The sequence below is a fragment of the Catharus ustulatus genome, chromosome 4, assembly GCF_009819885.2.
Source record: "Catharus ustulatus isolate bCatUst1 chromosome 4, bCatUst1.pri.v2, whole genome shotgun sequence".
NCBI classification, from domain to species: Eukaryota; Metazoa; Chordata; class Aves; order Passeriformes; family Turdidae; genus Catharus; species Catharus ustulatus.
The window spans coordinates 2,950,417-2,972,226 of NC_046224.1; the positions used below are offsets into that span (position 1 = coordinate 2,950,417).

At 47.6% G+C, this 21,810-nt stretch overlaps 1 protein-coding gene across 2 annotated transcripts in view; it reads left to right on the forward strand.

Moving 5' to 3' along the window:
* Window positions 1–21,810, forward strand: part of PLXNA4 (plexin A4) — a 450,712-nt gene that overhangs the window by 362,217 nt on the left and 66,685 nt on the right. For both annotated transcript variants that reach the window (XM_033057624.2, XM_033057622.2), the window contains exons 11-14: window positions 8,422–8,518; window positions 11,663–11,853; window positions 16,039–16,190; window positions 18,101–18,218. In XM_033057624.2, the coding sequence (XP_032913515.1) occupies window positions 8,422–8,518; window positions 11,663–11,853; window positions 16,039–16,190; window positions 18,101–18,218 (558 nt within the window). The remainder of the gene's footprint in view (window positions 1–8,421; window positions 8,519–11,662; window positions 11,854–16,038; window positions 16,191–18,100; window positions 18,219–21,810) is intronic.

Here is a 21,810-nt window from a genome sequence, read left to right on the forward strand (position 1 = left end):
CAGAATTCCAGAATTGGTTGGGCTGAAAGGGACCTTGAAGATCACCCAGTTCTAACCCCCTGCATGGGCAGGGACACCTTGCACTGGACCAGGCTGCTCCAAATCCCATCCAGCCTGGCCTCAGGCTGAGCCAGACCTTCCTCCAGCCCGCACAAGCTCTTTGAGGAGCCTCTGCCTCTCCCCACCTGAAGTGCAGGACCTGTGATTCTCCCTACAAGGAACCTGTGTGAGTCATGGCAGCGCTGTCACCACAGCAATCTCACTTCTGGGGACAAACCCAGTCACCTGCCACTAGCCAGGAGCTGTGCCTAATTCAGTGGAGGTACAGCAGTATCACTTTGGGGACATACCCACTCACCTGCCAGCAGCTGTGCCTAATGCAGTGGAGGTACAGCAGTGTCACTTTTGGGGACAAACCCACTCACCTGCCAGCAGCTGTGCCTAATGCAGTGGAGGTCTCTGCTTCTCCAGAGGTTTCTCCACCAGATTCTCATCTCCAGGATGTGCATTGAGTCATTTTCATTGCTGCTGCTGTGAGATGGTTTATTAGTCAAAGAGCTAATTACAGGCTTTAGCCACTTCACTGCAGCTCTGGCACTCCACGCTGGGCAGTGCTTGTCACAACACATTCTGCTGCATTAAGCAGGGCTGAAGATTACAGGCAGTTCACACATTTTACATCTGTTGCAAACAAGCAACTTCCCAACCAAAGCTCTTTTATTTGTTTTTTTGTCTCCCTCCCTGCCATCTCTCCCTGATTTTCATTACTGGTTAATGACCTGTGAGCATTCAGGTTTCAGGTTAAAAATGGATGGACTGGGAAGTTAAGGAGGCATGCACATTTTCTTTAAAGTATTATTTTTAAATGGTGGAAGCTAAGGGGGAATTGTATGGTCGTGGGCAGAAATTATATCTGTCCAAAGAGTCTCAGCAGGCAAGACAGACCTTTAATGACCCCTTAGAGCCACACAGAATTCTCTGGCACACGTAGGCATTCCAATGAATTATCTCAGGATGGTTTTGAGCATAGCTGGGCTGAGCAGAAAAGTAACTTCAGCCATCCTCAGCATCCCACTTTGCAGAACCCAATAAAAGACTGGTTTTGACAGGTAATGGTGATTATTCCCACACTACCTGCATGCTCCAAGAAGTTGGGACAGGAGAAGTGGGGGTTGATGAGTCCCCAGATGGATTGGCTCATAGGATGCCTGAGTGCTGTGACAGCACCATTTTGACTTTAATTCCTGTTTTCCTAAGCCAGAGCACTCAAGGCTCTGCCAGAGCTGCAGAGGGAGGCAGGGCTGAGCCTCAGGCTCGTGCCAAGGCACTCCATGACCTCGCTGCTGAGTGTTGTCTGCAGGATGCTTGTCCTGTGTTTGGTGGTGGCTCAGGTGGATCTCTTCCTTCTCCAGGGAGAGAGGCTCATTTGGGAATAAAATCAACTTTTTTCTGTTCTGTTTCTGCCTCTTCTCTCCCTTTGCCCTCCCTCCCCTTTTCCTCTTCCTTGCTTTCCTCCTTTTTCCTGCTCTTTGCTTCCCTTGTCTTTCCTTTCCTACCCTTTTCTTCTCTTGTCTTTCCTTTCCACCCCTTTTTCTCCCTTCATTTTGAAGGAGCTTTGACTCTCTGATTTGAGGTCTTTCTTCTTCTTCTCTTTTTCTTTTTTTTTTCCTGAGAAATGTTATTTCATTGTTGCTTGGAATTTGCCAGACATTGAGAGAAAGAGATGTGGAAGGGAGAGCCAGACAAAAGAAAGCAACATTCAGGAAGCTACAGAAAGGCAGCAGAGAAGCCCTGGCTGTTTGAGCAGGTGGCAGAGGACTCAGACAATAGGGAAGGAGTGCTGGAGATCTGTCTCCATCATGATTATTTCCTTCCCTGCCAGAATTAGCATTCAGGCAGGAGCCACTGCAATACAATGAGCCTCTGCTCCGGGGGTCACCTGGCTTTGGAAAGAGCTGTCTGAGCCTGTTTGCAAATCAAACCAACCCCCTCTGACAGAGCTTTTTTTTCCTCAGCAGAGTTGCTGGAGGAGGCACTGAATGTAGCACCTGCATTGCAGGCTTGGAGAAGGTCCAGGGAGGGTGGGAGGATGCTGTGGTGTGTCCCTGGAGGGATGCTGTCCTGCCAGCAGATCCTTCTGTTGGTGCTGCATGCTAGGCTAAGCAATCAGCCCTGCCTTGCTTTCCAGCAGGAGCCTCAGGATCTGCCCCCTCCCATCCCTCACCAGGCACCCAGGAGCTCAAATTTGCCTCTCACAGAAAAAAACTTGCAAAACTCAGGGGTTTTCCTACTTTCACACAGGATAGAATCAGGAAAAGAGCCTTAACTTTGGCTCTGCATTTCCTGATCCCTGAGGATTTACACCAGGGATCAGAGCCAGCTTAAGCACCTTTTCTGAGTGGCTCCAACTTCTTTAAGATGCTCTAAGGACACCCGGGTGTGGCCAGTCTGTCTGTCAATAATGCCACATCCAGCACTGATGGTCCCTGGGTGCTCAGCCCAGTCAGGAGCCAGATTTGCTTCTCTCTCTGTCCTCCCCAGAGATATTTCATTTGATAACAGCAATAAGTCACCGCAGGCAGCACCATTCGGGACAATTATTGTTCTTGTCAAGTGGTTTGAGACGCTCAGCTCTGGGCTTTGTCCTCTCACACCACCCAAGGCACGCAATTATCACTCACAGGGACCCTTCCTGCCATTCCTTATTGCACTGATAGCTCTGCCAGCAGCCTGGGCACCAGGGGAGGGGATGGAAAGCAGGGGAGCTAAGGAGACGTACAAATAAATGAGTAAAAATGTCAGCAGGAAGGGCAGAAATTGCTGGATGTATGGGGCAGAGTGCATTCTTCCCAGTGGGAAGCAATGGGAGCCCCAGCACCTGCAATCAGCCCAAAATTCCCAACCTTGGGCGTGAGGAAGAGGGAGATGGGGAGGGCTGAGCATGCCATGATCAGTGCCATTACCTGCTCCACTGCCTGATCCCACATCCTTGCTGGGTTCCTGGCCTTGGCACAGCCTGCTTCCCACCAGCAAAATCCCTGCTGATGGTTTTGTCTGGAATCCTTCACAGCTCTGTGTGCTGTGAGAGCTGGGGGGGTGCAGCTGGAAGTGCTGTGTGGCTTAGGGACAGGAGAGCAAGTCTGTTCTATTTGTCACATCATTGCACTTTAGCAAGAGATCTCAGTGGCATTTGACTCCGTGGTGTGGCTCACAGTGAAGGGAGTGATAAAAAAAAAATCCAATAAAAAACAGAGCTGAGGAAAAAATTTCAGAGAGAGAAGAGAGGAGCTATTCACAGAAATCAGGGGAAAACACAGTTGTGGGTGGCCAAAAAGACAAGCACAGGGCTGTGAGTTATAGGATCAGGGAATGGTTTGGATTGGAAGGGATCATCTAGTTCCAAACCTCCCACTGGGAATGTCACCCTTGTGCATCCACTTCTCTAATTATTATTTATCTATTTAAATTTATTTATCTATTTAAATGAAAGAGAAACCCCAGTAATCACATGCACTCTGTTGGCCTGGGTGATGCTCAGTTATAAAAATTCAGTCCCAGCTCTGGGAAGCAAAGGATCCAAGGAAACAGAATGACAATGAGCAAGAAGTTTTCTGCCTTTTTATGGCCGGAAAATTGATGCAAAGAAAGATTAAGTGATTTCCACAGGATGGTGCAAGGGCTTGATGGCAGAACCAGGTACAGGAATCAATCCCTGGATTTGAGCTCTAATCACAAAAGTGGTGTCAGAGAAAACAGACCAACACTAAAATCCTGCTAAAATTCTACAAAAGTTTCCCCATTATTGGACATGCTTGAGGTACAAAGGGGAAATACCATGAAACCACTCTGGATTTATCATCCTAAGTGTGCTCAAGCCAAATTACCAAAGGGCAGGATGCTGCAAGTGGTCAGGCATGGATATGGATTTGAACAAACTGCAGGAGAGTTCAAAAGGCAGAAAAAAGACAGGATACTTGTGAGTTCCAAACACAGCTCCTGTGAATTACAACAGCTCCTTCCAGCAGCTTTTTGGCATCTCCTGAGCAGCACAGCCTTTCCTTCTCACTTGGGTCCCCAAATTGCCCATAATTTTCTGCTTTGATGAGACTGTAGTGATTAGAATCCAGACTGGTCAGACTTAGGGGTCATGTTTGCATCTTCTGGGATGTTTTGCCTGTTGGAGGCAAAGGAAAGGTGGAGAGACAAGCCCTGACGGTGTGAACACTTCTCAGCTCTGCTCTCCTGTAGATCGATGCTCCAGCCCTTTTTTCTCCCCTGAAACACATTTCCATCTTATTGTCACGGCCGAGGGAGTAATTTTCAAAGACTCCTGTGGAGTTCAGTGGGCTTTGAAGAGGGGTCACAATGAGTGAGCAGCTCCTGTGGTCTGAGGAGGATGGAGCATCTCCTCACTGCTCCTTTGCAATTTGCTCAGTTTTGCTGCCCAGGTGGGGTCAGGGACAGGCAGGGTGAGCATCCCCATCCCAGCTGGCTCCATCCCCAGAGCTCTTCCATGGGATTCATCCCCTCACATCCCTTCCCAGGTCTGGAGCGAGCCTGCTGGGTGAGAAAGTCTAATCTGTGTTTGCCCCTGGTGCTGCAGACAGATAAGATCCACAATCCCAGCTGAGCTCCTGCTGCTGGCTCTGGGATCTGCCATAGGAAAGATCCATGAGATTCCAGCTGCCTGTCCCTGCCTAGGCTCTGCTTCCAGCTAAATCCTAAAACACATGAGGCTCTGGTGAGGCCCTTTATAAGACCCATCTTCTGACTTTAGGATGACCAGTTATTCTGTCTATATCCCATTTCCCATTCCCAATCAGCATTTTCAAAGTGCTGTGCAAAGCAGAAGTTTAATTATTCCCCACTCTTCAGGCCCTCTCCTTCCCACTGCTGTCTCCCCATCCTCTTCAGAGCTGGGAATAGCCAGTAGTGTGACTCCAGACAGCTCTGCATCATCTTGAATCTTGCTGGCAGTGACACCCAAAAGTGCAACAAAAATACAAATCCTGAATGAGACTGGGTCTACTGCAAAGGACCTGGCTCACCTGGGCTGCTCTTTACCTCCATGGAAACCACAAATAGCCATAAATTCCCTACAACTGGATCATAATCACAGCATTTTGCAGATTAATGGCTAATTGTGTTTAGTCTGTGCAAAGAGGAATTACTGTGCAAGCAGCTCCCACTCTGCTGTAATGGACAGAAATCACCAGTCACCATTTACTCTGTAATTATACAGCAATTAATGGATACAGGAAAACCTACCTGTGAAGCTCAGAGCTTTGGCATCTCTGTGGATAGCCACAATGAGATTTTAAGAGCTGGGAGACTCTTTAGCGACTTTTTTTTTGGCCCAGCCAAACCAGCTTGCAGTAATTTCACGATTATAAGCCGCACCATTTTGACTAAAATTTTGGTCCGAACCCAAAGTGGCTTATAATATGAACAAAGAACAAAAAGTTGCTGTTTTAGTTTGGAGGACAGGTGTCTGCTGAGAAAGGCAGGAACTTCTCTTTGAAATGGAGAATGGAAACCCCCTCACTCCAAATTATTATAATTTTGAAATCAAGGGGATTTCAGGCAAAAAATATGGGAATTAGGAATGACAATTAACAAACCCCAAACCCTGACACAGTCAGAGTACAGCCTGACACCCGTCAGGCAGGGTGTTGGCAGCAGTCCCATTCCATGGTGGCTGCATCCTCCTGCAGTGACAGATGTGGCTCAGTTGGAGCAGTGCTCCTGTACAAGGTGCAGTTTGCTCTGAAGCTCCAGTGGGGATGTGGAGAAATCCGGTTTTCCTCTGGAGTCCAGTGGAGAAAGGGCTCCCTTAGTGTCCCAAAACCTCTGTTTTTATCTTGGTAAGAAATGTTGGGCTCTTCCCCCTGGCTGGAGCAACTCCCAATGGGATGCAGTAATTTTATCAGTCCCACAGTGGGACTCAATGGCCATGAGCAGAAAATGACTGGCTGGGGGAAGGATGGGTTGTGAAAAGATAAAGAACACTGCCCCAGCTGGTTTATAAACCATGGCCATGAACAGGAGATATCCCATGAGATAAAGAACACTGCCCCAGCTGGTTTATAAACCATGGCCATGAACAGGAGATATCCCATGAGATAAAGAACACTGCCCCAGCTGGTTTATAAACCATGGCCATGAACAGGAGATATCCCATGAGATAAAGAACACTGCCCCAGCTGGTTTATAAACCATGGCCATGAACAGGAGAGATCAGGATCACTGCCCCACCCTCAACAGTGGTGACAGAACAGACACCTTTGATCACATCCTGTATTGTAACCTGCGACTTATAATCAGGTGCAGCTTATAATCGTGAAATTACTGCAACTTTGCAGTGGGGAAAATACTTTCCTTGCAAAGTGGAACTTTGTCACACTGGAGATCCCTGTTCTTGGGAGGGGAAATCCTTATGTGTACTGAGGTCAGTAGTAGCAGAAACACAAAATGTTTCTCCCCTTCTTTCTTGTTCCCTTCTGTCCTTTAATCAAGCATCTCCTCTCCCACCAGGAGGATTTTTGGCTTTGGGTGAAGTGTTGGGTGGAAGCTGCTGATGGAGGGGGCAGTGGGAGCTGATGGGTACCAGGGTGAACCCTGGGTGAACTGGCTTGGGATAAATCAAAATCTAGGTGAAAAAAAGCACTCAGCACCAGGTGGGGAGGGCTCCAGAGAGCAGCTTCCATTTCCTTCGTTGGGGTCACCTCTGTGTACCTTGACTGACCCTGACAAGCATTTGTTTAAATCTGTCCAACTCTCTCAGAAGATTTTTTGCAGCTTTTTAAAGATGTATTTGCTGGAAACTGGATATTCCTTGCTCCAGCTGAAGCCTTTCTGGTTCTGGGTAGGGAAAAGTGATTGCCTCCTGGGGTTTACACATGTAACAAACTCTATCTGCTCCATCCCCAAATGAGAACTGTTTGGGTTTTGGCAGCAATATGGCATTGCTGATTTACAGTCTGTTCATGATCTCCAGCAGTCCCCAGATCCTCTCCTGCAGCACTGCCCAGCCACTTGAATTTCAGAGTTGTTTGCATCAATTCCTCCTACTGAAAAACAGCCCCCATTTGCCAGCATTGAATTTTATTTGGTTGATTTTGGCCCAGTTCTACGATTTGTCAAGTTTGTTTTGAATTCTTAACTCTGCTGTTGGAGTTTCTTGCACCCCCTTCAGAACAGGGTCATGAAATCATCCAAGTCAGTAGTGAAAATACTGAGCAATGCCAGACTCAGGACAATATCCCAATATCCCTTTTGAAACATCCTCCCAGCTTGGAATTATCTGATTTTTTTTTTTTTTTTTTTTTTTTTTTTGTTTAATAGTTTTTGCATAAACCTTATGGTGGCCTTTCTTAGGTCACATTTCCCTGGTTTGTTTATGGGGATCTGCTGTAGGATAGTAGCAAACACTCTCCCAAAATCAGGATGAATCACATCTGCTGCCTTCCCTTTATCCACAAAGTCATTAAGCCTGTCAAAAAGGAAATTAGATTGGGTTGACACAATTTGTTCTTGACAAATCTGCGCTGGCTGATTTTTATCACCTTATCATCTCGCAGGTGCTTATAAATTGATTGTTTAATAATTTGATGTACTTTCTTTCTGAGAAGCCAAGTTAGGCTGACAGGTCTATAATTACACAGTGCCTCCATTTCCCCCTTTTTCGAGGGGTTTCCCTGATTTTTGAGACCTCACTCAGTTTCTAAGAGTTCTTCAAGACATCCCTAGTGTAAATAACCTCACCTACACACTCAGCACCCATGGAATGCACAGCAGGGGCACAGCTGGATGGAAGACCCAGGATGTGTAATTTACACCCTAAAGTTGCACCCAACTTGCAAAAAACCTTTTCAAAGCTGTGCTCAACGCCCAAAAAAATGAATTTTCAAGTTAAGGCCCATCCCATGCAAACACACTTCCATCATGGGAAATTTTTCTCAGTGATAGGACAAGAGGGAGTGGCTTTAAGTTGAAGAAAGGTTCAGATCAGATATTAGGAAGGAATTTTTGGCTGTGAGGCTCTGGTTGCCCAGAGCAGCTGTGGCTGCCCCTGGATCCTTGGAAGTGTCCAAGGCCAGGCTGGACAGGGCTTGGAGTAGCCTGGGACAGTGGAAGGTGTCCCTGCCATGGCAGGGATGGGACTGGATGATCTTCAAGGTCCTTTCCACCCCCATTCTGGGATTCTGAGTGTTCATCTAATGGGGACTGGGTTTTTGAGAGGGGCATGGTTGGAGATCCACAGCTTAGGGAGGGGAGTGACAGCTCCATTTCTCTTGTTCTCCATGTTCAGCACCACCTCTTGCCTCGTCCCATCCCCTCCCCACCTCCAGGCACTCCCTAAGTCTGGGTTTGGAGCATTTTCATTTTTCGCTTGTTTTGTTTTTCCTCTCCCATTCCTAGTACTCGTACGAGGGGATGGAGATTAACAGCCTGCCAGTGGAGCTGACAGTCGTGTGGAACGGGAATTTCAACATTGACAACCCAGCACAGAACAAAGGTAAAGAGTTATTTCAACTTGTCCTTGGAAGCAGTAACCTTAGCAACGCTCCCTACACTTAACAAAGCCGCCACCGTCTCCCCGTGCTGCCTGCTACACACTTGTTCTCTGCACTCTGCAAATTACCCATTTTTGAGAGCTTTGTGTGCCTCCCCCCAGCCCTCCAATGCTCTCATTCCACCTGAGAAATGCGACTCTCCCTCCCACTCGTGTTGCTCTCCCTCTCTGCCTCCCGTTTCTCCCCACATCCTCGCGTCTGCTTTTCGTGCTCCTCCTTCTCCAGCTTTTTCTCCCCCTCTTTATTTCTACTGCAGTGATGCTCTTCAAGTTAACATACCAGGAGAGCAGGCTCTGTGCTCAGAGGCAATTTAGTAATGAGCAGGGGGAGCAGAAAGGCTGCAGCTCACCAGCAGGAGAATTCTGAGCAAAATAAAATGATAATGATAGAAAGGATCTGAAAGCCACCTGTGTTTAACCACCAGTGATGGCACAGGTTGGATGTGCCCCTCACAGAGGGGCTGCACACCCAGCCATGACCTGAGGCAGGCTGAGTGTTCCTGGAGATGGATGGTCCCTTCACTTCTTCCCTCTTGTCTTTCCAGCCTGGAACTTTCCCCCCAGGCAACCCCTCCCCTTGGCAGCCCTTCGTTTGCAGCTCACACCTGCAAATTCTCTTCTTCTCACATCATCACCTCTCAGAAATCTCTCCCTCCCTCTCTTTACCTTGCTGTGGACACTTCCCACACCTTTTCCCGTTCCATCTGTCCCCACCAGGTACTCCCACAGTGCTGTCACCCTGTTCCACTCCCACCCTTGTGCTGAGGGGAGCTGGGTGAGCTTCCCACCAACACCACCCTGAACCTGGAGAGCAACACAGAAGGGAGCCCTTGTCCCCATGGCACAGCCCCACCTGCCCTTCTCCCCCTCTGAATGGCAGAGTTCCCATACCAAAACCCCAAAACTGTGGCTTTTGAGGGGTAAATCCACTCAGCAAACACAGCTGGAGATCCCTGCCCAGCCCTGGCACTGCCTGTGTTGGAACTCCCACCCTGCCCCTACTCTGAAGCTGTCTCCTGTTCTCCAAGCTTTTTCCAGGACATTCCATGGGCTCAAACAGTGCCATGGACTCTGAGAACCTTTAACAGAGTGGGTTGAAGGTCACAATTTGGACACTTGTCCCAGTTCTGCTCAGTTTTGTGCTACCATAAAATGATCACCCCTGACACAACATGGTCCACACCAAAAATGTAAATCCTTTTCTGGGGTTGCATTGAGCTATCCTAGGTGGTGTGGGAGTAAAATAAATCTCATAATCATGATGATCATATTTTAGGGCTGTTTGTGCCAGTAACATGGAACAGACCATGGAATGAACTCAAGAATCATCTCTAGCACAAGCCCATATTGGGTTATTCCAAGCCAAAATGTTGTAAATAATGACTAGGAAAAAATCTGGGAAGCAGCACTGGCTGGTGGCTATCCCAGATAAATAATTTGGATATTGCCATCGTGGTTTTGGTCAGGAGGAGAGTTTAGGCACGTGCCCATAGAGACACCACGTGGAAGCAATGCCACACTCTCATGAGCACACAGAGGTGACCAAGATGCCACTGCTTTCACATCCAGCATCACCACGGGCTGGGCTGGGAGGCTGAAATGCTAAACTGGCCCAAACCTACTGAATTTCCTACAGAGATACCCAGTGGCAGCATCTCAAGCAGAACAACTCAACAAATTTGAGGAAATCCAACAGAAAACTGAGGAAGGAGGTGTATCCCACAAAGTCTGGGAAACACTGTGCTTGACAGATGTTTTGCAGATTTTTGGGGTATTTTTGGGTACTTTTCTTGCTTCCAGCCTGGAGAAATAAAGAGTTTCTGAGTTTTCCTTGCATTGGCCAATACTTGCTGACTTTTAGAGCTTTTCAGCACAAATATTTCGAAAGCCTTTGGGCTCTGGGACTTGTATCAAGATAAAAAGTCCCTTTTAGTCACCACTTTAGTCACCTATGGATACAGCAAAACAGAAGCATGGAGGGACAAATCTCCCAACATGCCCACAAATAAAGGAAAAAAAGAAAAATCTGAGATCCTTGATTCAGTCACCTTCATCTTCTAGGAGGAGAATTCTGCTCTCAGTTTCCTGTGCAAGCCAGGCCCCAGTTTCTACATCTGTAAAATAAGGATAAATAATGTGATCTCATTTTGTAGGAGGACTTCAATATCTTTAGGCTTTATTAGAAAATCTCACAGTGCTTCTAATCACTTAACAGCCCAAAATGGAGCTAAGCATTAATCACTGCTGTCTCTATTAGAGTGGAATCAACTCTGCTGCAGAGTGGGAAGCAGACTGAATTTCTGGAGCAGAAGAAGTGGTAAAGGCTGGTTGTGAATCCCTGGAATCTGCCTCCTAATTAACCATTGTGTATTTACCATTGTCTTTTGGGATTTCTGTCAAGTGGGAAACCTGAGTGGCATCATCTTAACACGAAATTCTGGGCAGTTTCACACTGGGTTGGCCAGGTGTCTTGGTTTAGTTTGAATTACTTGGCCAATGCATATACAATGTATGCACCTTCAATACATGATCAACACACCAGGTCTAGAAAATTCTTTTAGGATGAAGTGCTGAGTCTGAGGTGGTTGTTGGTGACACTTTATGACATTCAGTCTGTGAAAAAGGATTGGACTGAGGTCAAATCACTGCCCAAGCACCATTTCCTCCAACCTCCTGCTTGCAGTCCCTCCCCATCCAAAATCACCTATGATGAAGAATTAACAAACTTTATTTCAAGATGGATTTCCCTGCTTTTCCCCCATTTCTCACCCCCCTGCAGAGCTTCCATCCTACCTGTGGCATGAGCAGCCCAGAGCCCTTTCCCCTCTTGCTGCCACCTCTCTGTGTGAGCTGTGATTTCTCAGGTGCTGTGTTTCCTTGCTGTCCCATCTCTGTGTGAGCTGTGTGATGTCTCAGGGCTGTGTTTCCTTGCTGTCCCATCTCTGTGTGAGCTGTGATGTCTCAGGGCTGTGTTTCCTTGCTGCCCCATCTCTGTGTGAGCTGTGTGATGTCTCAGGGCTGTGTTTCCTTGCTGTCCCATCTCTGTGTGAGCTGTGTGATGTCTCAGGGCTGTGTTTGTCCCCGCAGTTCACCTGTACAAGTGCGGGGCCATGCGCGACAGCTGCGGACTCTGCCTCAAAGCCGACCCCGACTTCGAGTGTGGCTGGTGCCAGGGACAGAACCAGTGCACGCTCAAGCAGCACTGCCCAGCCCAGGACAGCCAGTGGCTGGAGCTCTCCAGCACCAAGGGCAAGTGCACCAACCCCAAGATCACGGATGTAAGTCGTGGGTGTGCCACAAGCTGGGGGATTTCGCTCTACGTGGTTGGTTTTGCTGGTTTGGGGTTGGGTTGGTGATGGGAAGTGCTGCTGGGTCAGGAAAAGCTTCAGGTGCTCTGAGGGTGTGAGCCTACAGTGGTTTCAAAGGGAGGAACACAATTTCATGTGTCTACACCCCTTGGGTGTCAGAATTCCCACCATAATCCCCAAACACAGACTGCTGGTGCACCCTGAGCAGCCCCAGAGCACCTGGCCTGCCCAAAATGGGCTGGCAGATGTGGTGGCATCAACCCCAGGAGACCCTGGCCTTCCAGAGGAACAGCTAGAGGTGAGACAAGGTGCTCTGGGATTTCTCCAATGGTCTGTGTGAGGGAAAAATCAAAGGAGCCCAAATGTCTCTTGGAGCAGCCTCCCTGGCCAGCCTGGCTGAGGAGGAGGTGTTGGGTGATCCCAGAGAGGCTGGAGCTTTGCTGCAGAGGGAAGGTGTAATTTATGTTTTCTGGCAACATGACATGGACAAAACCACGTCCAGGAAAAAAATCAAACCACCCCTGAAGCCAGCAGATTAAGCCCTTTTGTTTGTCCTGCCCCTGGCTGATGTTGTGAGGTGAAAAAAGGATTCACAGAGCAAATAAAAATAAAATCCTATAAAATAATGAAATAAGGCCCTGCCAGGTGGCCTCTTGGAAGGCTCAAGAAAGAGGCAGGAGCAAGCCTGGAGTAGGAAAAGCTGGGAAGTGTCCTATTGAGATAAAGAGAGTGAGGGTTGGGGAAGGACATGCAAAATAATGTTCTTCTTCAGAAGTTCCCTATTGACTGTTGACTGGACCAAAGGAAAAGTGGGATGAAAAGTTCAAAAAGGAAATAAGAGAATAGGAAGACCAAAAAGACAAGGAGCAGAAGAAGGGAGAGAAGGCAAGTCAGGCCTGAAATCCAAAGGGATTTTTGTCTGCTGCCTTAGGATGCCTTTGCCATAAAGCCAGGCACATTTTCAGGGAGACCTGAGCCTTGCAATGAGGGCTCCATCCCTTCCAGCTGCCTCTCACTCACCCAGCCTCCCTCAACATGAGCACCCTTTGAATGTGGCCTGATTTACAAATGGGAAAAGCCAGGAGGGAAAACATGGGGAAATGCAAAAGAGGAAAATCCAGCCTCCACAGTGGTGGTTTAATAGGAATGATTAGATGGGTTGTTTTCCTAGAATGCAAGAAAGATTTTTTTTAACTTGTATTTGATTCAGATTCACAAAGTGTGGGTGCTTTGGAAGAGCCCTAAACCAATATCTATGCTTGAACATTTGGGGAGAGCAAAGGCTGGGTTGAATCTGTTTTTCCTAGATGTTACTGAAAATAACTCCTGTCCCTGGATTTTGATCCATCTCCCTGTGATTCACTCATTTCAAAGCTCTCTCTCAGCTGAACTGTTGGAGCTCAGTTTATTCTGATGTTTATAGCCCATTCTGGTGTTTCCAAGGTCTCTACTTGGATTTGTCTGAAATTGGTAATTATGACCCCACCTGAACCACTTGAAGCTGTGAAACCAAACCCAGGTAGCCAGAAAGGACAGCTGCACCTGAAAATTCAGCTGTGAGGCCTTGAAAATCACTTGGAGCTGGGGCAAACATTTTTAAAATATTTTCAGATTCTCAGACCTTGTGAAACAATGACAGAATTTGGTGTGGGGCAGCTGATGGATAATCAACAAAAGCAGAAATCCAAAACACAAGAACCTGGGCGTACAGAGGTTCTGAAGGTCCACCCACATTTCCCTGCCATGCTTTAACCCCAATCCTTCATCTCCAGCCTCTTTTTGAAGAGCAAACCCCTCATTCTCCACCCTACAGCTCCAGAGGGGCCATGCTTCAAATTCTGCTGGCATTTCCTCCAACAACTCTCTGAGCTCAAACAGATCATAGCAACACTCACTCATGAAATATTCCAGCTGCCTGCTGCAATCCTAAGTAGCTCTTGGAAGGCCTTTTTCTGAGCCATTAGCATGGAAGTAATCTCAAGTGACTGGATATATATTGCAGCTAATGGTAGGTCTGGAGCTGTGGGGTGGGAGCATCCAGAGCCTGGAGAGGAGCCAGGGCTGGATCTCTGCAGGGAAGAGGAGGAACAACACGTGTACTCACACTTGTAGGGGCACTCACACCCCCTCCAGCACAGATCTCCCCATTTCTGTACCAGCTCTGACATTTACAGAGCCACTCAGGGAAATTAAAGGACTTAGAGACTCGCTGAGCCACAAAAAACTCCTTCAGGAGTGACAAGCAGCAGCTGATATGAGCAGAGACTGGAAATTGGGATGCAGCTCTGGGTATTCCAGAGGAAGTTGAGGCTTCCTGGCAGCTTTTCTTTCCTTGCCTGGATTTTCCTCTCCAAAACTGACAGGTCTCATGCCACATTTTTCAGCTGTGATAGAACAGGCTCCTCCTCTGCTGCTGTGAAAACAACCTGGTAGCATCTTCCTCTTGGTTGAATCTATGGCAGAGCCATGAAAAAGGGTGAAAAAAATCTTCCTGCAACCCTGGAAGAATCCCAGGCCCTCCTGATTTAAGGAAATAAGTGGGTTTTAAGGAAATAAGTGGGTTTTGAAGCTGGCCTTTACAAATTAAGTATTACCCAGGGAAGGATTCAGTGGTGCTGTGTTGGCTTTGCTCTAGGAAGTTTCCTGTTGATGCTTTTTGAGTCACTGTAAGAACTTTTGGAAATCTTGTGTTTTAGACAGCTTTCCCTTTCCCTTTCCTTTTCCCTTTTCATTTCCCTTTCCCTTTCCCTCTTTTTTCTTTCCTGAAAAACCACCACGAATACCTCCTGGTTCCCTGTAGAGTCAGAGATAAGTCACACTCACTGAGGAGGTGGTTCACGACACCTAAAATTAATATCCTAAAGTTAATATCCTAAAATTAAATATCCCCTAGAGGTGCCTGGCTCTCCCTCCTTTTATTAAAGATGGGCCTTCTACAAATCACCCTTTGGGTGGGAATTGCACCAGCCCTGGTGCCAGGCTGGGTGCTGGGAAGTGTCAGTGCCATTCCAGTGCCTTGCTTTTCCCTGCCAGCCCAACTGCTACTGCAGGGCATCGCTGCCAGCCCCAAATTCCCACCTGGCAGAGCCAGGGGCAGGTGGGTATGGACCTGAGACAGGGAATTCCCCTTTGCTCAGTGCAGGGAGAGCCGTGCCAGCACTGGCAGATGGCAGCCATGGCATCCTGAGTGAGCAGCAGGGAATGAGGGAAGTGTTTGAACCCCTTTCAAGAGGGCAGCTTCATGGCAAAGTGGTCACGGTGAGGAACTGGAAGGGCAGAATGGAGATAATTAAGGGCCAGCCCCGTGATGCTGGTGTTGTTCCAATGCTCAGGAGACAGTTCCAATGCTGATTCCCACCTGGCTCTGGACAAGGGTGATGGAGCAAGACCCTGTGAGGGTCGGGTGCAGAGCCAGGCTGAGATGCAAACACCATTCCAGCAGCCCCCAGGTTGGTTGGGATGGTTGCTTGTCTCATGCTGAGGCTCAGAGGCTCCACAAATGATCTGTCCACGCTCCCTGCTCACCCTTCCAATGGCCCCAGCTCTCCCAGGAGGGACACTGGAGCTCTGTCAGGAAGAGATGTTGGCACAGAGCAGCTGCTGCTGCTGTCTCAGTCCCCATCCATCTCCTCCACGCCTCACCCAACACCCTGTTCCTGCTATTCCTGGCTGCTGTTATTCCAGGTGGATATTTCCAGCTGAATTTCTGATGCATGACCATCACCTACCTCCAGAAAAAACAAAACCTCCATGTGCTTTGGGCTGGAAATTTAGGATTTGAAGTAACTGGCTCAACCTAATGTGTCCTTGTCTTGTTCTTTCTCCCATTTCTCTCCACTGTGTCCCTCTCCTGCCTTCCCATGGCTCACATCTACAAAGTGCAGAGTTCAGCTGCAGCTCCACAAATCACTGCTCCTACCAAGAAAAAAATCTACTCACCTCTGGATGTCTTGCAAGTAGTTAAAAGAGAGTAAATGAGGTCTGGGGCAGAATTTTGCATACTCTGAGTATCTGAAGTTGGTTTGTTCCCTCACCTGTTCAGCATTTATAATTATAAGCATCCCCAGCGATCCCCAAAAGCCATCAGTTCTTTCATCAGAGAGGATTCTGGTGCCTGGCTTGATTGCTCTCCTTTCTCTTGGCTTGTTTCCCCAGATCAACCCCGTGACAGGCCCTCGTGAGGGAGGCACCAGAGTGACCATCCGTGGGGAGAACCTGGGGCTGGAATTCCGGGATATCGCGTCCCACGTCAAGGTGGCCGGCGTGGAGTGCAAGCCGCTGGTGGAAGGGTACATCCCAGCAGAGCAGTAAGTGGGGTGTGTGGCACAGCAAAGCCACAGCACACCCAATGACATTCCTACCTGCAGGGCCTTCCAAGGTGTTGGGTTTTTCTGGGATATTTTTTCTTTCTCTTATTGTTCTAGTTTGGAGGACAGCTGTCTGCTAAGAAAGGCAGCAGAAATGGAGAAGGTAAACCCCCTCCTTCCAAATTATTATAATTTTGAAATCAAGGGGCTCTCAGGCAAAGATATGGGAACTAGGAATAACAGTTCTTTACTAAGAAAATTAAAACAGAAATACAGTGTTATCCCAAACTCTGACAAAGTCAGAGTACAATCTGACACCCGTCAGGCAGGGTGTTGGCAGCAGTCCCATTCCATGGTGGCTGCATCCTCCTGCAGTGACAGATGTGGCTCAGTTGGAGCAGTGCTCCTGTACAAGGTGCAGTTTGCTCTGAAGCTCCAGGGATGATGTGGAAGGGTCTGGTTTTCCTCTGGAATCCAGTGGAAAAAGGGCCCCTTGGTGTCCCAACTCTCAGTTTTTATCTTGGTAAGAAATGTTGGGGTCCTCCCTCTGGCTGGAGCAACTCCCAATGGGATGCAGTAATTTTATCAGTCCCACAGTGGGACTCAATGGCCATGGGCAGAAAATGACTGGCTGGAGGAAGGATAGGTTGTGAAAAGATAAAGAACACTGCCCCAGCTGGTTTATAAACCATGGCCATGAACAGGAGATATCCCATGGAGATAAAGAACACTGCCCCAGCTGGTTTATAAACCATGGCCATGAACAGGAGATATCCCATGAGATAAAGAACACTGCCCCAGCTGGTTTCAATGGATGCCCATTAGCAGAATATCTCCCACAGAGATCAGGATCACTGCCCCACCCATCAGGTCACAACTGATGGTGACAGAATAGATACTTTTGGTCACATCCAAGACACTTATCTTTACAAACAACAGGATGGGAATGCTGGAGCAGCTGTCTCAAAGCTTTATTCCATCACAATCAGTCTCATTTTACAGAACCAAGCAAGGGAGATGGAACAGCTTCAGCTGCTAACAACAGCAGATGAAGTTCTCTTTGTTACAAAATCTTTTAACAACTTTCTAGCCAATGGTAGAATATTAAAAACTGAGAAGTGTTTGCTTAGGCCAATTAATAAAGCTGCACATACATCTTGCTTTGAACAATGCTTGCTTGTAATAGCTTAAAACAATGGATAAAGCTTCATTATTAAGCTTACATATTTCTACTTTCTTGTTTAACATATTTTCCTGAGGCCTGTCTCTACACAGCTCACAGTCCTATTGTTTCTTGTCCTTGCATCTTCAGCATTCCTGCATTTCTCCATCCTGAGATTTGCTTTCACACAGCTTTCTGAGAGTTCTATACCTTTCCTATTTCCCACACCAAGGAATTAATTCCAGCCTGGGAATTGAGGGATGGAAGAGGCCATTCTTTACATACAGCTCAGGATAATCCATGCATTTAGCAATCCAGTTATTACTGTGTTTGGATTGCAAAATGCCCTGAAGTTATCCTGGTTTTCACCAAGCAGACACCCCAAGGTGTTTAATTCCAGCTTGGAAGGCAGCAATCCTAAAAAGCCTCTTGCTAAATGCAGGAGTGATCATTAAACCTTAGAGCTGCCTCCACCATGCCAGGCTGGAGCTGAGAGGGACAGATCCTGACCTCAGCCCAACATTTCTATGTATTTAAGTGGATTCACACCACCTCAGCAGTTGTCCCAGCCAGAAACCACTTTCTAAAGAATAACTTAATCCACAATTTGGATTCTGGATGGGACAGAAGAGGGTGGGTTAATCTACAGTCCTTCCCCCAGCACTGTGGGCTCTTTGCTCCCATTCCATCTTGCCAGCACCACCAAACCATCCCTCTAACTCTGCTCCTGGTTGTTATTTCCCCTCAGGATCGTGTGTGAGATGGGGGAGGCCAAGCCCAGCCAGCACGCCGGGTTTGTGGAAATCTGCGTGGCCGAGTGCAAGCCAGAGTTCATGGCCAGGTCTTCCCAGCTCTACTACTTCATGGTAAGTTCCCGAAAAAAGTTCTTGGTCCTCTTTACTCCCTCTGTCCGTTGTCCTTCACCACATTGAGCCTATGAGCTTTTCTCTGCCGTTCTGGCTGCACCAAATTGTTCATTCAATTTCCTTTCAACATCTTGTTCCTAGCAAAAATAGCTGGTCTAATTAAAGTTTTAACAACCTAATAATAGTCCAGATTATTAGTCCAGTTACAGTTCCATGCTGTTCAAATTAATACAGAAAATTCTCATTAATAGTTAAAAGTGCTGTACAGGAAAGAAAAAAAAAAAGAGCTAAAAAAGGGAAAAATTTCCCTAGTATCTTATATTTTTGGGGGTGTGATTCTCCTGCTACCAACACCCTCTGCTTGGAGCCACCAGTGCCCTCCAGAAGAAACTTGGGGGTTGTCACTATTCATTACAACTCTGGAATTTTCAGCAGCATGAGTGTGGTGGTCTCCATTTGGTTTCTTTCTCCTCCCTCTTGGATTCCCCCAGGTATTTATTCATCCCATCCTCACTAGGAGCACTGGGACCAGGACAAATCCAGCTGGTGAGCTCTAGGATGGGGCTCAGTGCTGGTGGGAACTGTTTTGGATGCTCCATGATGAAATGAGACACACCTGCAAGCTTCAGTTTCTGTTCAAGTGCAAACACATGTTGTACACTCAACCTGTGCTTTTTTCCTCCCTTCTGATGATGCTCCTTGTCCAAGAGACCTGATTATTCCTCTAAGGCCCCTTGCTGGGGACATGCAAGCATTGTCTGGCCTTGATCTGTTCAGATCTGTGCAGGTTTGAGATGAGAGGGTCCCTTTGTTCCCATCAAAAGCTCTCGACTCTTGCAAGAGAATGGGTCTCTTCTGAAATGATTCACATGCCTGAGCATTTCTTTATGGTAAAGGGAACTTGTAATGAATGCAAATGTCTTGGATTTCCCCCTCGAGCTGCAGAAATTTCTCTGCTCTCTGCATTTCCCGATGTCGCTCAGGTGTTGCGGTGGCGGGGGCACAGAAACACCTTGAGAGAAAGCCCCCACCAGGCAGCCAGAAGGGCTCTTTCCAGGACATTACACCTCAGCGTGTCACCTTTGCCACTCTTGGAATCACTGTCTGCTTTTGATCATCCGTGTCCATCTGTGACAGCTTCTCCCCGCGCTCGCCGCCTTCCCGGCTGCCAGGGCACGAGCGCGGAGCCACCAGGGTCCTCTCTGCTCAACACCTCGCTACCTTCGTGCTAGACACAGAAAAAACCCAAATACAGACACTCTCCAGCCTGCCCATCACATTCCCTGTCCCGTGTCCAGTGCTTTCACAGTGGGAGATGTGTTATTTTTTTGTTTTTCTGCCAGGAGGGCAGAGATGCTGTTGCAGGAATCTCAACGTGCCTTGGCATCCAGCAGCGGTGCGTGGCAGCTTGAAGGGGAAGAAGATGTTTGAAAAGCAAGGAAGGGCATCACCTGGGAGATAAATGTCACTCCCTGACTCATAGCAAATCTTCTGGAAAATTGCTTTTTGAGAGGTTTGAAGGAAAACTTGGTCAAAGTCGGCCAATTGGTTCAACCTTTCCCCGTCTTGTAAGAATTCAAAGAGATGATTGTTTGGACTCAACAGAGTATTTAATTTCAGTGTTTTAAGAAAGAGGTGGCTTAGTTTAGAGATGCCAGAATGGTTCTTCTCCACCTTCCTAACTAGAACTTTTAAATTCAAATAGCTGCTCATTTGTTTTAAGTTTATTTGTGATCAAAACCTGCAAACTGCATTAGAAAATACAATAAGCCAACAGGGAAACAAAGCTGAAATGAAATTTATGATGATCTAAATGAAATATATTTTTTCACAGTTATTCATTTTCTTGCTGTGATTATTGCCCCAGTCTTTAAATGAAAAAATATTATATTCAGTTCTCAATTTGGGTGCTGAAGGAAGTTTACCTTTCTTCTGGCTTTAGATGAAAATATTGTGTCTCAGTGCAGGTGCTGTGGGCTACTCTACATTTCTTCTGAGTCTGCTCCTAAAATCCTTGTTTTGGAGAGCATTTCCCATCCATCCCTTTCATCTTTTCCCCTCTTGCTGCTACCATGGAACCTCTAGAAATGAAGGCCAGGTGCACAAGCTGTGTTTGAGTCACATCTTGCTCTTCCTGTGTTCCCAGGAGGAATGAAAGGGGAACCAAGGTCTTGACAAGCAGTTTAGACCAAGCTCTGATGGTTCTTCTCTGTAGAAAACCTGTGTGCAGGAGATGCTGGAGAAAAGAAAGGATTGGGGAGCTGAGGAAAGTAGGTAAAATGCTAGGAAATGCAGAAAATTTCCTGTCCTCTTTCCTTTGTTGTCACTCTCCAGCCCATCACTGATCCACAAAACCCTCTTTGCATTTTCCACCAGGGGAGAAATGCTGAACAGCCTGGAGTTCTGCTGTGAATGTGCTGTGCCATATTCAGGAAGGCCACTGTGAATAATTAAAGGCTGATCACAACTTTGAAAGATGAGCACAAACCCATTTGTGAGATTGGCTCCAGACACAGCAGTGCTTTTCCAAGGAGCATTCCTGCTGTGGCTATGGCTTTATCTACCCCAAGGAGAGGGCAGGGAACCCACCCAGGGGTGGGACAGAGGTCTTTTGGGTCTTTAATTCAAATGTTCCTCTATGATTTTTGAATCAGATACTGATGCAGTGCTGCTGTGCAGGCTTTGGTCATCCCCAACCCATTTTCCTTCAGGTGGGAGGTCACCTCCCAGCAGCAGGAATTTGTTCTGGTGGGGTGTCCATCAACAAGGGAGCTGCCATCAGAGCTTGAGGTGGTGCCCAAAATATAAAGGAGCAGTGCTGAAGTGCATCCTTTACATTTCCATACTCTTCCTGTGGTTTTTATCCCATTAAAAAAGAAGGGCAGAAAATATTCCCAGAAAATCACACTCCAGGCTTGGGGAATTGCTGGAAATGACCCAGTGGAAAAGGACTTGGTTGACAGTGGCTGAACATGAGGCCAGGTGTGCCCTGATGGCCAAGAAGCCAATGGCACCTGGATTGTATCAGGAATAGTGTGGCCAGCAGGGCCAGGGCAGTGCCCACCCTGCTGTGCTGAGACCTCAAATCCTGGATCCAGTTTAGAGCTCCTCAGGGAAGGGATTGGAGCTGGGAAAGGTCTGGAGCCTCAGGACGGGCTGAGGGAGCTGGAAAGGGGCTCAGCCTGGAGAAAAGGAGGCTCAGGGGGAACCTTGTGGCTCTGCACAAGTCCCTGCCAGGAGGGGACAGCCAGAGGGATTTGGGATCTGCTCCAGGAGCAGAGACAGGAGCAGAGGGAATGGCCTCAGGGTGGGCCAGGGGAGGGCAGGGTGGATTTTAAGGAAAAATTCCTGATGAAATTGTTGCCAAGCACTGGCACAGGCTGCCCATGGAAGTGGTGGAATCGTTGTCCCTGGTGCTTAGAGAGGTGCTTTAGTGGTGGCTTTGGCAGTGCTGGGTTAATGCTTGGACTTGTTGATCTTAACCTCAAAAATTCCATGATTCTAAGCATAAAACCAGCTTCCAAACCATCAGGTGAAAACCAGCCATGTTTAAACACAAGAAGTGCCCAGCTCTGACAATAGCTCCTTCTAC